Source organism: Neopsephotus bourkii, unplaced genomic scaffold, assembly GCF_033783945.1.
Source record: "Neopsephotus bourkii isolate Nb327-2 ecotype Australia unplaced genomic scaffold, CSIRO-AGI_Nbou_v1 NB_1735, whole genome shotgun sequence".
Taxonomy (NCBI): Eukaryota; Metazoa; Chordata; class Aves; order Psittaciformes; family Psittacidae; genus Neopsephotus; species Neopsephotus bourkii.
Genome location: NW_026902209.1, coordinates 368361 through 382387, shown reverse-complemented (window position 1 = coordinate 382387; position 14027 = coordinate 368361). Strand labels below are relative to the sequence as shown.

The following is a 14027-nucleotide window of genomic DNA, read 5'->3' as shown; positions in this document are numbered from 1 at the left end:
GAGGAGGGTGTTCTGGGGAGGGCAGTGGTGATGTGCGAAGCGGGAGCCAGAGCATTGCCTGGACCATGGTACCCACTGGGAAGCTGCAGCCCCAGCACAGGAGCTGTACATGGGGGAGCTCCTTTCCCAGCCAGGCATTTGATGGGAGATAACCACACAGATGCAGAAGCTTCCAGTTTAGCTTCTGCTCATCTGTCCTGTGTGACGTGGGCCAGTGTGGTAGTTTAATGACAGAACTGAAGTTCAGTGGCACCGTCGATGCTGTGGGGTCACCCGTGGAGCTGGTCACACAAACTGCTTGGGTTGAGCACGGTTTGCTGTGGACAAGGTTTCACTTTCACAAGTGACGTGCGCGTGCGCTGGGGATGCAGATGTGCAGAGAAGGGAACAGCAGTTACTGGTGCTGGTGTTCTGTGCAGTGTGGGGCACTTCCCAAGCTGATAGGGGTGCCGGCTTACAGAGCTGCACTGCCTGCCCTCTTAGAGTGTCAGCAGTTTGTCAGTGCCCTAGCATGAGGAGGAGCAGGCAGGGGTCACGCGAGGCGCTCGCAGGGTGTGTTTCTGAGCTCTGCTTCGGGCTGGTTCAGGACTTACTTCAAGTGATGCCGCTTTTCCCCAGCCCAGGAGCGCTGTGCGCGTTCAGGGCTCCGCAGTGTGCGCGCACCGAGCGGGTGCTCTGTGCCGGGCGCGCCTGCAGAGAGCCTGCACAGCGCACACGGAGCACGCTGACGTTCCTCGCTTTTGTTGTCTGCCTGATGTTTCCTTCCTTGAGAACCTATATTTAGTGCTACGGAGCAGTCACTGTGGCACAGGACTCGAGGCAGTTGCCTTTCAAGCAAAAGGAAACGGTTCTCTGTAGGGATAAGAGTGAACGAAGGGCAGGATTTCCTGTGGAAACTCACCCACATGAGCAGAGTTTACTTTGAACTCATGGTGAAAAAGGCGAAATGAAAACCCTGGGCAGTCTGCACCAGCACACAGGAGCATCTCTCCCCTGTAACCACCACCCCTGTACTTGTTGACACGTTGCTGTGGCTCACATCAGCCCTTCTCTCAGAAGGGGGGAACACAGCCATTTCAAACACACATTTTGGGGCACACTTGCCCAGAACTAAAGTAACTTCACTGTGTGGGTTTAGTCCCTGGTGTGGGGTGCGTGTGCTGAGGGTAGCACCCTCCTAACGCTGCTTTGTGCCATGTAGCGCAGGGAAAACACAGTACAGTCCCTCTGCCAAGGAGCAGAACTCAGCTTTGTCGGTGCAGAGCGCGCTGGCGGGTAAGAGGAGCTCTGGGAGCAGCAGATGTGTTCCCTGGTGGATGCGATCTGTTTTCCTCTCCCGTATTAGAGGCTCTAAAAATAGGCTGTCTGTCAGGATGGAGTCCTGAAGGGCCGAGCCTGCCCTGGCGTAGGCGAGCATGGATGATGATATTTAAGGTCCTTCCAACCCTGCGTTCCGTGAGTCTGAGGGGCAGGCGCTGCAGCCGTGTGGCTGTGCCGAGGGTGAGGAGCCCTGCGGCGCCCAAGGCTCTCACAACCACAGCGAAGCTCTTGGTTTCTAGTAGGATCAAAGCCACCTCTTTCCTCCAGCAGGGCAGGAGGGGAGGCAGCTGCCGGCCCCAGTGGGCTCTGCCAGGGCCGCTGGTGTCCAGCAGGAACAAAGCCACCGTGGCACGTACCGTTCCTCCCCCTCAGTGGTACCGGGGTGCAGGAGGCAGGGCTGGGGGAAAGGCAGAGCCACAAACAGAGCCCACGGCTGGCGCGTGGAGGTGGTCACACACTGCAGTGCATGAGGGGAAAGCCTGCCTCTGCTGTTTCCTCATAGAGCATCCCCTCAAGGAGCATCTCCCCCCCCACGGGTCTCCCACGAGCACGTACCTCCTGGTGACTGCTGCCAGTTACTGAGTCAGAGGCACATGAGAATTGTACATTTCATGGAATCTGACTCGTTTGGGTTGGAAGGGACCTCAAAGCTCCTCCAGCTCCAACCCCTGCCACGGGCAGGGACCCCTTCCACTGGAGCAGCTTGCTCCAAGCCCCTGTGTCCAACCTGGCCTTGAGCACTGCCAGGGATGGGGCAGCCACAGCTTCTCTGGGCACCCTGTGCCAGCGCCTCAGCACCCTCACAGGGAAGAGCTTCTGCCTAAGAGCTCAGCTCAGTCTCCCCTCGGGCAGGTTCAAGCCATTCCCCTTGGCCTGTCCCTACATCCCTTGTCCCAAGCCCCTCTCCAGGTTTCCTGCAGCCCCTTTAGGCACTGGAGCTGCTCTCAGGTCTCCTTACACTCGTGCTGTTCCTTGTGCTGGGATGATGGAGCAGCTGCTGCATTGACAACATCTGGGTTTTAGTTGGGGTTTTCTGAGCTCTGGCTGCTCCTTTAGAGGTTCTGAAGCCAAAACCCAAATGTGAGCTCTTCAACGCAGGGCTGTTGCTCCGTTCAGTAGTGTACACGGGCACTGCCAACTGCCAGTTCATCAGTGCGAGGGCAGGAGCGTGCTCATGTGTGTGACTGAGGTGCCGGTGCGGTGTGGGGTGTGCTGGGGCTGTGCTGTGCACTAGTGCCGAGGGGCAGCCTCCGTCGTGTGCTCGCTGCTTGGAGCGGGGCCGTGGCATTCCCAGCTGCCGCCTCTTGCGTCACGGCCTGATCTGGGGAGCGTGATTAAAACATGGAATATCCCAGTACTGTGTTCTGTACACAGTGTTCCTGCTGCCCTGATTCATGTGCTGGCCCATCTCGGTAAACTGAAATCCTGAAAACCAGGCTGAAGCGCAGTACCGTGCTGTTTAACCTGAGCTCCCCCCAGTTGTGTTAAGGGCATTTGTTCTGCTCCGCTTCTGACATGTTCTGGAGACAAACATTGCTGGAGGAGCAGCCCCTGTTCTGTTTCTGCAGGGCACTCTGTGTAGGTGATCCTTGGGGCTGGGCTTGTGCTCAAGGAGGTGGAATTCCTCTTAGAGCTTGGCTGCAGGGGCTCTGTGGGTTCCTGACCTGCCCCGCTCCACAGCACCTCCTGAATGGCATCACAGACCACGTATTGTGATGTTGTGTATAACACAGTCAGCTTCATAATTAATGTCTGCCCTTTAGCTTGTTTTTTTTAGGGCGCTAAACTCCTTACGAAGGTAGAATTCCTGACGATGCTCATGTTAACGTTGTGTAGAGACTGATGGATGTGTTTCTTTACAGCTGGCTGGCTGAGAGCAGTGGGGGCTGTCCTTTACTTTTCTCCTTCAAAGCTAATGAAAGCTTTCCTTTCTGCAGGGAAGTTGTTTGGGGTTTTCTGGCCGGCATTCCATAATCCCTGCTCAGGCAGCTCAGCGTGAGCCAGGCACCGCTCATGGTGCAGGATCACATCCAGTGCAGTTCCCACTGACCATGCTGCTGCGGGTCCTTGCCTGGGAGCAGCTGGTGCTGTGCGGGGCCAGGGGAGGCTCCTCTGCTGGGCTGCCTCAGGCATCACCAAGACAAGGCTGGCTGTTCCATGTGGTGGCTCTGCAGAAAGCTGCGAATCACCTCTGTGGATTGTTGGGCCATGGATCGAGGATGTGCTTGTTAGGGAAATGTGCGCTGAAAGGAGAAAAAACTGAAACCCCACTCTAGAGCAAGTTGAAATGAACTGCCAGTATCTCCCTCAGTGCTTCACTGCTGGAATAGGATGTAAACAGCTTTTGCATGGTCTCCTCTGCTATCAGATACTCACATTAGGTCACTACAGGTTTCTTTTAGTGTCATGAAGTGCATCTTGGCATCCCCATGCCTCACTTGGCAGCCAGTTGGCAGCCACTCTTAGGGTATGGTATTTTGGCTTGCTGATCTCATAGGGTGTGTTGGAGCCAGCGCTCTGACAGCCTCCACCTCACGGGTGTGTTAGTCCTGGAACTGGTTCTAGGAAAACCTTGGACTTTCATCCCTGGCAGGGCAGTGCTTGGTCAAAAGGTTTAGCTCATAAATGTGGGTTTCTTCTTGAGGAAGGAGCATGCATTGCTCAGAGCGGTTGATAGACGCTGCTGTACAGCAGTGCTTGGGGCTCGTGCGCTTTAGCTCCTGAGCTTTAGCTCACATAAGTGCCTGTTTACAAAGTGAGCATCTACTGTCCAACCACCCCCCCCCGCAAACACCACCTACCTTATCCATTTAAGACAGTGCTTTATCCCGGCCTTCTACTCTGCAGTTACCCCTGGAGTATCTGTGGAAAGGGCTGCCCCTGCCACAGCCAACGGGCTTGACTGAACATGCTGGGTATTTTCACACCTCCATAAAGCCCAGCCTGCAGAAAGAACTGTTCTGATCGTCAGCTTTCGTGGCTGCTTTCACTGCAGTGTCTGAGGCCTCCTGAGTTCTGCAACTGGAAACTGCCCGGGTTTTTAACTATGTCTGTGTCAACTTGGATATAGGGAAACTTAAATGATGTGCTAGCAGCAGCTACAGGGCACAACTCTCAACACGTCTCACTCTCACTTGGCTCGGAGAGCCAAATTCTTTATCACGCTCTTGGTGGCTGACAGGGGTGTTCTCTCTTCCATCAGTTTATGTGTAAGTTCTCTCGCTTACCTTGCTGGGCAGATCTCTGCTTGCTTTGCTCCTTGGAGGTCAGCAGAGGCTTCTTGCAGTGGGCAGATCCAGGGTCCACTCTGTGATGACCAACTGCTCTCAACTTGACTGTGTGGCGAGTCCGTGCCCATCTCCTGCCATGGGAGACGTGACTCAGGACAGCGTCGCTCCTGTCTGGAGCAGGGCTTTGCAGGAAACACCCTCAAGTGCCTGGGATGAACAAACACGTTTCGGTTTCGCTGTTGGTGGGTGCGGGGATATTCTTGTTCAGGTAATTTTTCAAAGCTCATCAGCTCCCAGGTTTTCCTTGTGGCGCCTGGGAGGTGGGCACCCAAGGGTGGTGTGGATTTCAGTCCTGGAACTGCATCCAAACAATGGTTTCAGACTGTGTACATTTGTACATGTACAGACCACGTACGGTATTGTTACAGACAACATTATCCCCACAGTCAACCCAGGAGGAGGGTTTCAAGATTAACTTAAAGCAAACAGACAAAGGAACCCCACAAGACAGATCGTGGTGGTGGTGACTATTGCCAGAGCTCTATTCTGTCTGTCCATGTGCAGGAACAGATTAATCTTATTCTCTCTTTCAGCATAATGCCTGTTTTCCTCCTGCCTTTCCAAACTCGGGACACAAGTCACTGGAAACTGGAGTGTATTAATGTGGTTAATCCCTGCTATTTGCTAACGATTATAGATTTTGCGGTGCTGTTAATACTGGGTGTTGGATTAACTCTTGCTGTTAATACTCTTAACGTGCTGGTTATTCAAATACCCGGAGCCTTTAATCTTCAAATAAGATGATGGAGGTTACATTTGGAGAAGGTTGGGAGCTCACTAGGGTCAGGATAGCTGGGATCAATGGCTCTCTTTATTCAGGGTTATGCGTAACCCTGGTCTTGTTGCCATCAGATTTACTGTATTATTTTCTACGCAAACAGTTCTGGAAGTCTGAAAGTCATCGAATCATAGAATAGTTAGGGTTGGAAAGGACCTTGAGATCATCAAGTTCCAACCCCCCTGCCATGGGCAGGGATGTCTCACACTAAACCATATTGCCCAAGGCCTCGTCCAACCTGGCCTTGAACACTGCCAGGGATGGAGCATTCACAACCTCCTTGGGCAACCCATTCCAGTGCCTCACCGCCCTAACAAGAAAGAATTTCCTCCTTATATGTCTCAGTGTAATGTAATCCTTAAGAACCTGCTAGTTTACTAAAAATAGCCATGAAAGAATGTGTATCTTCAATTCATTGTAGCATGGGAATCTTATAATTGAGAGCTGAGCTTCATTAGTGTTGAGAGAAGGCTTTTTCTTCTGTTCCCTGGCACTGGATTAGCTAAACCAGCAATAGACTTGGGACAGACAAAACACCCCCATCCCTGGCAGTGCTCAAGGCCAGGTTGGACACAGGGGCTTGGAGCAAGGTGCTCCAGTGGAAGGGGTCCCTGCCCGTGGCAGGGGTTGGAGCTGGAGGAGCTTTAGGATCCCCTCCAACACAAACTGGGCTGGATTCTGTGATTCTAACATACTGACACTCAACATGTCTGAAATGAGTTGTTGAACCGGAGTCATACTGAATAATAGCATATCCAGGTCATGAGCTTCTCCTAATTTGTGTGACTTTTAGGAGCATGGATGGCCACAAGTTGAGCGAGGGGCAGGCTGGCAAGAAGGGCTGTTCTGGGTTATGCTGACCCTGTGCTGTGCCCGCTCTGAAGCTGCATTGCTGCGATAGAGTGGGTGCAGTTTTCATCCTTGTGCTTGGGAGTTACAAATGCTGTTACAAACCTGTGTGTTGTACGTAATTCCTGAGCCTTTTCCTCAGGTTTAACTGTTGTTACGAATGACAGATTGCCCGCAGTCACTGCCCTCTCTGCTTGTGGATGTATTGACCCATACCCTGCTCAAGAGTCCCCACATCCTCCCCTGACATCTCAGGGCTCACATTGCTGACTTGGCTGTTCAGAAGCCAGAGTTTGTCAATACTTGTGTGGGGTTCTGTTTGATCTGTTTGCTTTAGGTTCTTCTCATAGCAGGCTGGGTTCAGTCATTGGGGTCTTCAGGGCTTTGGAAGCTCTTGTCCAGACGGGAGCCCCGTCAGCACATGCTGCTGGTACTTTAGGAGTTAAAGGCAGGTAGCTCTTTCCCCTTCCCCATCTTGTGTTGTCAGAGGCAAGACTGATTCTGGTCTTGGTGTTAACTGTTTGTAGTACATATGGTTTTACATCCAGCTCCTTTGAAGAGGCAGGCACTTGATCATTGCTTCATCACTTTCAGTTCTATTACATCACTCCTGCTGTTTCCCTGTGGTGCAGCCAGGACAGTTGATTCGCTCTGTTACAGGTTTCCCTTTGCTGTGAGCTGGTTCAGGCTGCGTTTCCTGTGTTGGGGAGTGCACTCCTGGGTTTTGGCTGCCCCATCCCTGCCTGGGAAGGGCTGTTTCTAAATGCCTCTCCCAGTCCCGGTGCAGGCCGTTGCTGCTGCTCCTGGAGGTGCTGAGTTCTCAGGTGCACAGCATGGTTTGCAGGCACCCTCAGCTCTCTGGAAACACAGACCTCCGGCACGGCTGGTGGATGCTCCGTGGGTTTCTGTCAGCTTGGGGCGGTGTTTGGCAGCAGCTGAGGCTCTGGGCTTTCCTGCTGCTGTTTCTGCTGGAGCTGGGTGAGAAGCAGAAAACCAAGCGTAGCAGAGGCAGGGAACAGCTCTGTTTCATAGCCCTTCTGGGTGCACATTGAAGGGAGCAGATTAACAGGTCTCTGGTACTGACTGGGGGTGCAGCGGCTTCAGCAGGGCCCGTGTTGCTCTGCAGCACCAGGCACCCCCCAGAGCTCGGGGCTGGGGGGTCCCTCTTGGGGCTCCTGCTCTGTTTGAGTCGGGCATACAGGAGCGTTGTCTGGTTGTACCCTCAGCCCAAGTGGGTGTGTAGAGCCCAGCACCAGGTTCCCCCGGCGGCCCCTGTGGAGCCCAGTGAGTGCTCCCGAAGCGAGTCAAGAATCTTTTAGCTCAGAAAATGAGCCTATTCTTTGCTAAAAATAAAGCTCACCAAATAGACCGGGCTCTCTATAATTCATCCACGTTGCTCCATTTCCCTCTGAACAAAACTAAAGAGAAATTTTCTAGGCTGTTAATTTGGTTTCATTTTGTTCTCTTCTTTGTTCCTCCGGACTGAAGGCCTCTTACCCTAAATATGGGCTTTTCCTTTTTTGCAAAGGTTTCTTCCCTCTCTGAACATATTTTTGCAACAGACTTAAAGCTTTATCTTGGCTTTTGTGTGTAATTTGGTAAGGAATGGAAACACTGGGGAGAAGAGAGGCTGCTTGTGTGCTCCGTTTGAAAAGACACTTGTTTTGGGGATATTACTCACTCATGTGGCAGCCATGTGTTCACAGGACAGCTATGTTTCCTTATAAGCCTGACCAGTACAGTAACCAGTGTGACATAAATAGACTTCATATGGAAACTCGGCATGAAAAGAGACGGTTTTAGTGGGATTTGGAATTCCAGGAAAATTGCTTTTAATTGAAGGGAGCAGCGGGACGCGTGTGCTGTTATTTTAACATGGACCCCGCGTGGCTCCGCAGTCTGGAAACAAGTTGTGCTTGTTTCAGGAGGAGGGTGGCTATTTGTGGCTCTGTTGAGTCAAGATGTGTGCTGTTGGATGGGATGGTAGAGTGAAACCAGACCTGTGCTCCTCAAGGCCCTGGGATAGTTCCTAGGAGCTCAGCTCAGTCTCCCCTCAGGCAGGTTCAAGCCATTCCCCTTGGCCTGTCCGTCCATCCCTTGTCCCAAGCCCCTCTCCAGCTTTCCTGCAGCCCCTTTAGGCACTGGAGCTGCTCTCAGGCCTCCCCTTCAGGAGCCTTCTCTTCTCCAGGCTGCCCCAGCCCAGCTCTCTCAGCCTGGCTCCAGAGCAGAGCTGCTCCAGCCCTCACAGCAGCTCCATGGCCTCCTCTGGACAAAGCTCTTCCCTGTGAGGGTGCTGAGGCGCTGGCACAGGGTGCCCAGAGAAGCTGTGGCTGCCCCATCCCTGGCAGTGCTCAAGGCCAGGTTGGACACAGGGGCTTGGAGCAAGTTGCTCCAGTGGAAGGGGTCCCTGCCCATGGCAGGGGTTGGAAGGGACCTGAAAGCTCCAACACAAACCATCCTGCGAGTCTGTGGTTCTGATCTGTGCTGAGTGCAGCCCGAAGAACTTCCCAAGGTTCTGTGTGTGTGAGGTGCCCGGTGCCCGTCTGCTCTGCTCCTGTCTCATTTACAGCAGAGTTCTAACAAAGCAGCATGGAACAGGCTCAGTGCCCACCAGCACAGGGACCTGGGGGTGAGGGCAGGGTGGTGATGCAAGAAGCCCTTGGTGCTGAGGAGAATGTGAATGGGCAGAAATTGGTTCATCAGTGAATGCTCATAAAAGGATTTAACATTGACGAGGACAAAGAAAAATTAATTCCAGTTACATTACGAAAGGGATGAGATAATTTAATGAAGGACAGAGTGTGGAGAGAAAGGATGGGAAGAAGGCCAAGGAGTCTGGAAGACATGAAATATAATGTGTCTATTCTTAGATGGAAAAATAAGAGGAAGATGAATTATTGTTCCACTTGGTTGTTTTCTCCAGTCCTTCATAACTTAAAGTGATCTCGTTTATTGGGAGGTTGCTGGGGAGGAGCTTGAGGCAGGGGGCTGGGTTACAGGTTTGACCAGAGTGGTAGAAACAGAAGGATGTGGTCCTGCTGTGGAGGCACCATGGGAGGAGGAGGAGGAGGAGGGTGGCACGGCGGCCAGGAGCGTGGCAGGGTTGGGTCCTGCAGAGCCAGCAAGGTGATGGTCACCCTGAGCTGTGGGTGATGGGGGTCACAGCGACCGCAGGGGCTTAGCAGAACCCCAGCCCTGCACAGAGGAGTCCGTTGGCAGCCCCAGTGACCTCATTAGCACCTTGTCTCCCAAAATTACCTGCCAAAAGACTTGGCTGGCATCACCCGGTGCTGCTCCTGCTGCTCCGAGCTCTGCTTATGTCACCACTTCTTCAAACCTTCCCATGGTCTGTGGGACCCCATAAGGCAGGGAAGCTTCATTCTGCACGACTCAGATTTCCCTGGGCTCCTGCCTCCTGCTGTCACCGCTTCAGAAAGCCTGGGTTGTGAGCTGCAATGATCCATTGACCCCTCGCTTCTCACCTGCGATAGAACAACCTTGACAGGAGCAACTTGTTTGAAGCTGCCCCCTCGGAGCTGGGCACTGAGCTGCTGGCCCATGGCCGGTGCCCTGCTCCCTGCTGCCATGGCCGGGGCAGGACAATGGACAGCGCTCCTTGGTCCCATGCGGACATCCCTCACCCAGTGAGTGCTCCTGACTGCGCTGCCCCGGTGCCTGTGTTGTGCTGCTCAGATGAGGAGGCAGGAGGCACGAAAGGCCCTACAGCTCTGGGTGACTCAGTTCTCGTTGTGCCTGGCTTAGCTCTGGAGTTATTCCTATAACTGCCTCCCCCCGAGACCTTGCTCTCTGTGGCTGATCAATTTAAAGGGCTGTGCAGGCAGCCAGGCTGTGAAATGGAGTGAACCTCTGCTGACTGACCTCAGTTCCCTTCTCTTTGTTTGAACGCTGGCCTGTGCCAGCACAGTTAAAGCACAGCGGCTGTTGGGAGGGGTTACGTGGGCAGGGTATGGAGTTGTGCTGAGCTTTGTCCACAGGGAATCAGGTGTGGGTTGCCCAGGCCGCTGCTGGGATGGATTTGTGGCCTTTCATCCTGAGCTGGTGTTCTTGATTTACCTGGTGACGTTGTGCAGCAGCTCCATAGAAAACATCTGCTGTGGTTGCCAGGTAGTGACTGCTGGGATCCAAAGCAGGAGGAAAAGAAAGCCCCTTTAAAAACAAAACCAACCCCAAAGCACTGTTCCTCCACAAGAATCTATTTGCACGCTGCTCCTGCTTTTGACAAATATGTGGGTTAGTAGATACCTTAATAGCTCAATGTGGCAACGGGAGTGCTGTTAGCAACTTTTAGTTTAATCATTGCTTGTGGTTGAGAACATGTTCCTGGTCTACATTCAAAATGTAGGTGCTGTAGATTTGTTTCATGTAGGTTTGAGATGCTGAATTTTCTAGGGAGCTCCGAGTCTTCTGTGAGTGTCCATATCTCCTCCAGTGGAGGTACGGATCAGTACAGTGGTGCTCTCTGCACATATCTGTTATCCGAACATCTCGAAGCTGTCATGGAGACATGTCAGTAGTGTTGCCCATCTCATCCCAGGCTGGGTAGTGGAGGCAGAGCAAACGTGTTGTTGGCTTTCTGTTGTGACTCATCTTGCAGGGCCACAGGACAGAGAACAGTCCAGTGATCCCCACTACATGTCCAAGTGTAAGAGCTAGGACCAGCTGGGTTTGCACTCCTGTTCACCAGTTCCTGCTGCTTCAGGACAGAGAACAGTCCAGTGATCCCCCCTACATGTCCAAGTGTAAGAGCTAGGACCAGCTGGGTTTGCACTCCTGTTCAGCAATTCCTGCTGCTTCAGGACAGAGAATAGTCCAGTGATCCCCACTACATGTCCAAGTGTAGGACCAGCTGGGTTTGCACTCCTGTTCAGCAATTCCTGCTGCTTCAGGACAGAGAACAGTCCAGTGATCCCCCCTACATGTCCAAGTGTAAGAGCTAGGACCAGCTGGGTTTGCACTCCTGTTCAGCAATTCCTGCTGCTTCAGGACAGAGAACAGTCCAGTGATCCCCCCTACATGTCCAAGTGTAAGAGCTAGGACCAGCTGGGTTTGCACTCCTGTTCAGCAATTCCTGCTGCTTCAGGACAGAGAATAGTCCAGTGATCCCCACTACATGTCCAAGTGTAGGACCAGCTGGGTTTGCACTCCTGTTCAGCAATTCCTGCTGCTTCAGGACAGAGAACAGTCCAGTGATCCCCCCTACATGTCCAAGTGTAAGAGCTAGGACCAGCTGGGTTTGCACTCCTGTTCAGCAATTCCTGCTGCTTCAGGACAGAGAACAGTCCAGTGATCCCCCCTACATGTCCAAGTGTAAGAGCTAGGACCAGCTGGGTTTGCACTCCTGTTCAGCAATTCCTGCTGCTTCAGGACAGAGAATAGTCCAGTGATCCCCACTACATGTCCAAGTGTAGGACCAGCTGGGTTTGCACTCCTGTTCAGCAATTCCTGCTGCTTCAGGACAGAGAATAGTCCAGTGATCCCCACTACATGTCCAAGTGTAGGACCAGCTGGGTTTGCACTCCTGTTCACCAATTCCTGCTGCTGCAGTCTGAGTCCGCATTAGCTGGCGTTCTGATGGTGGTGTATTGCTGTGAAGTCCAGCTGTGTGCCCTTGGCACTTGCCACAGGCCATGTCCCGGGGCATCAGGAGGACTGGGAGCCCAGGAAGCAAAATCCATAACCGCTCATCCCCTCTGGGGAGTGGAATCACTGCTCCTCCTGGTACCGGGCCTTGGCCTCGGGTGCTGCGCTGGGAGGCGGTCGGGACTCGTAGGAGAGTTGGGTCATGGCCTTGGGTCCCTGTGCTGTAAGGAGCCCCCGCAGGCTGCTGGTCCAGTGCTGCTGTCGCTGCTCGCTTTGGGCTCCAGTTCTTCAGTATCTGATCTGATGGCTCAAACCCAGCCTCAAGGAGCTGGGGACTGGGGGCCTGGAGCCCTCTTGTCAGCTTCCTTCTGATGTACCAGTGGTTTTCCTGTTCAACCTCACAATGTTTCCATTTAGTCATGTAGCAAAGGGGGAAACTTCTACCACTTGCAGTAGTGTTTAAAAACAAAAGCAAGGGTGTGCTTTGTTTTCTCCCCTGGGGTTCCTCAAGTATAAATAACTTCACATATTCTGATCGGTAGCAGTTCTTTCTCCCTTACAAAGCTGCAGCCAGTGCACGTTATCACCAGTGGCTGGTGCTACCCTTAGTCACAGCTTTGCACTGTGCTTGAACTGAAAAGCTCAAAACCTGCTCAATAAAAATCTTATGTTTAACATAGATTCTGTCTGAAACTGGTTGAGGCTCTCAGTGCAGAGCCCTGTGCTCGGGTGCATTCCCCCAAGCCCAGGTTTGAATTCTTTGGGATCTTGTATCCCTTGTCATTTAGCTCCTGTCTGTAAATAGGGGCTGAAGTGGGCTTTGTTTTCAGAGGCTTTCCAGAACTAAGTGACTTCTGCCATTCTCAAAACATAGATGGACCCCAGGACATCTTCCAACCGGTAGAAATAAAACAGAGAAGAGAGGGGGTTGGGGGTGTAGTTTGTAACATAAAATTACCTGTTACTTAGTGAGTAAGGCCACGCTGTGTTCTGAACACAGATACACAGCCCTGCTCACGTCTGCTTGTGCCCAACACGGGGCTTGCTTATTGCGTTTCTGTACCTACCAGAAAATGTTAATTTTGCAATCCCCAAGATCTTGTGTTATTCATAGTTTGAATCTGGCCTTTCAAAATCATGTTCCCATTTCAGATCTGGTTTGTAGCGTGATAGAAAAACCCCAAACCAGTCAATCCTGTGCTGTCTTTGTAACTCCACATTAGAAGTCTCCTGTAAATCCTAGTTTGATTGTTTTGCTGTTGCTGCTTTATGAAAGCAACAGTCCTTACTGTTGCTCAGTGAGTTTTGTTGGTATGCTCAGGATGAGTAGGAGATGAGTTAAGTTGTTAAATAAGCAGTTAATGGGATGTCATTTTGAGAGCATCTCTTTGTCGCTGCCTGGCTGCCTTCAGTTTTGATCCATGTTGCAGCTTCCCTGTTGTGGCTGGGAGCTGGGCTGGCCAGGGGAGGTGTGGGGGCCCTGGATGGTTTGTCCCAAACTGAAGCCAACTCTCAAGCCAAGTTCCATCCTGGTTGGCTTCAGGCATGGAGCAAGGAGCCACTGCTCAGGCTCACCCATCCCCTGCCCCGGCAGCAGCGTCCATAGGAGATACTGAGAGAGCCCATCACTGGGACAGGGGTTGGTTGAAGGAGTGAAAACTTCACCTTTGTGACCAGTAACGTCTGAATTCTGGAATCGTCAAGGAGTGACCAACAGAAGGGAGGTGGCAGAGAGCAAGGGACAAACATGGTGCTTTTTCTCCCTCAGCTCTCAGAAAGCTTCTGTAGACTTTGTAGGCTCAGGAGCTGCAGGACTTCCGTAGGTTTGCAGAGAAAAATCTTACTTTTACTCTTTGCAGATGTGCGCAGCCACCTATGGGCAATTCTCCAAGCAACGAGAGTCAGTGGAAATGATTAAGCTTAAAGTTGTATCCAACTACTTGAAATTAACACACTTGGTGGGAAATAGAGCAAAGCAGGAATTCCATGTCTGTATATTTGCCACAGGCAGCTGGTGTCACGACTGTTACTAAAGGGAGGATGTTGAGGCATCGCTCTGGTTTTCAGTTCAACACGTTTTGCTGCCTCCCGCAGATCCTGAGTTTCCAGCTGCTGCTGAGAGAAAAGCCTGATTTGGGTTTTATTCCCCACTATGATGCAAAAATTGTCCAGAAGCAGTGTTGTTGAAG

The 14027-nt window shown here is 52.3% G+C and overlaps 1 protein-coding gene across 2 annotated transcripts in view; it reads left to right on the top strand.

Annotated features, from left to right (window-relative positions):
• INPP5A (inositol polyphosphate-5-phosphatase A) overlaps positions 1-14027 on the top strand; it is a 206314-nt gene that overhangs the window by 35415 nt on the left and 156872 nt on the right. The window contains exon 1 of one of the 2 annotated variants that reach the window (XM_061376767.1): positions 9274-9363. The exons of the other annotated variant lie outside the window; for it this stretch is intronic. Within the exon in view, the coding sequence (XP_061232751.1) occupies positions 9289-9363 (75 nt within the window). The 5' untranslated portion in view covers positions 9274-9288. Of the gene's footprint in view, positions 1-9273; positions 9364-14027 lie in introns of those variants that run through there. 2 annotated transcript variants of the gene reach the window in all.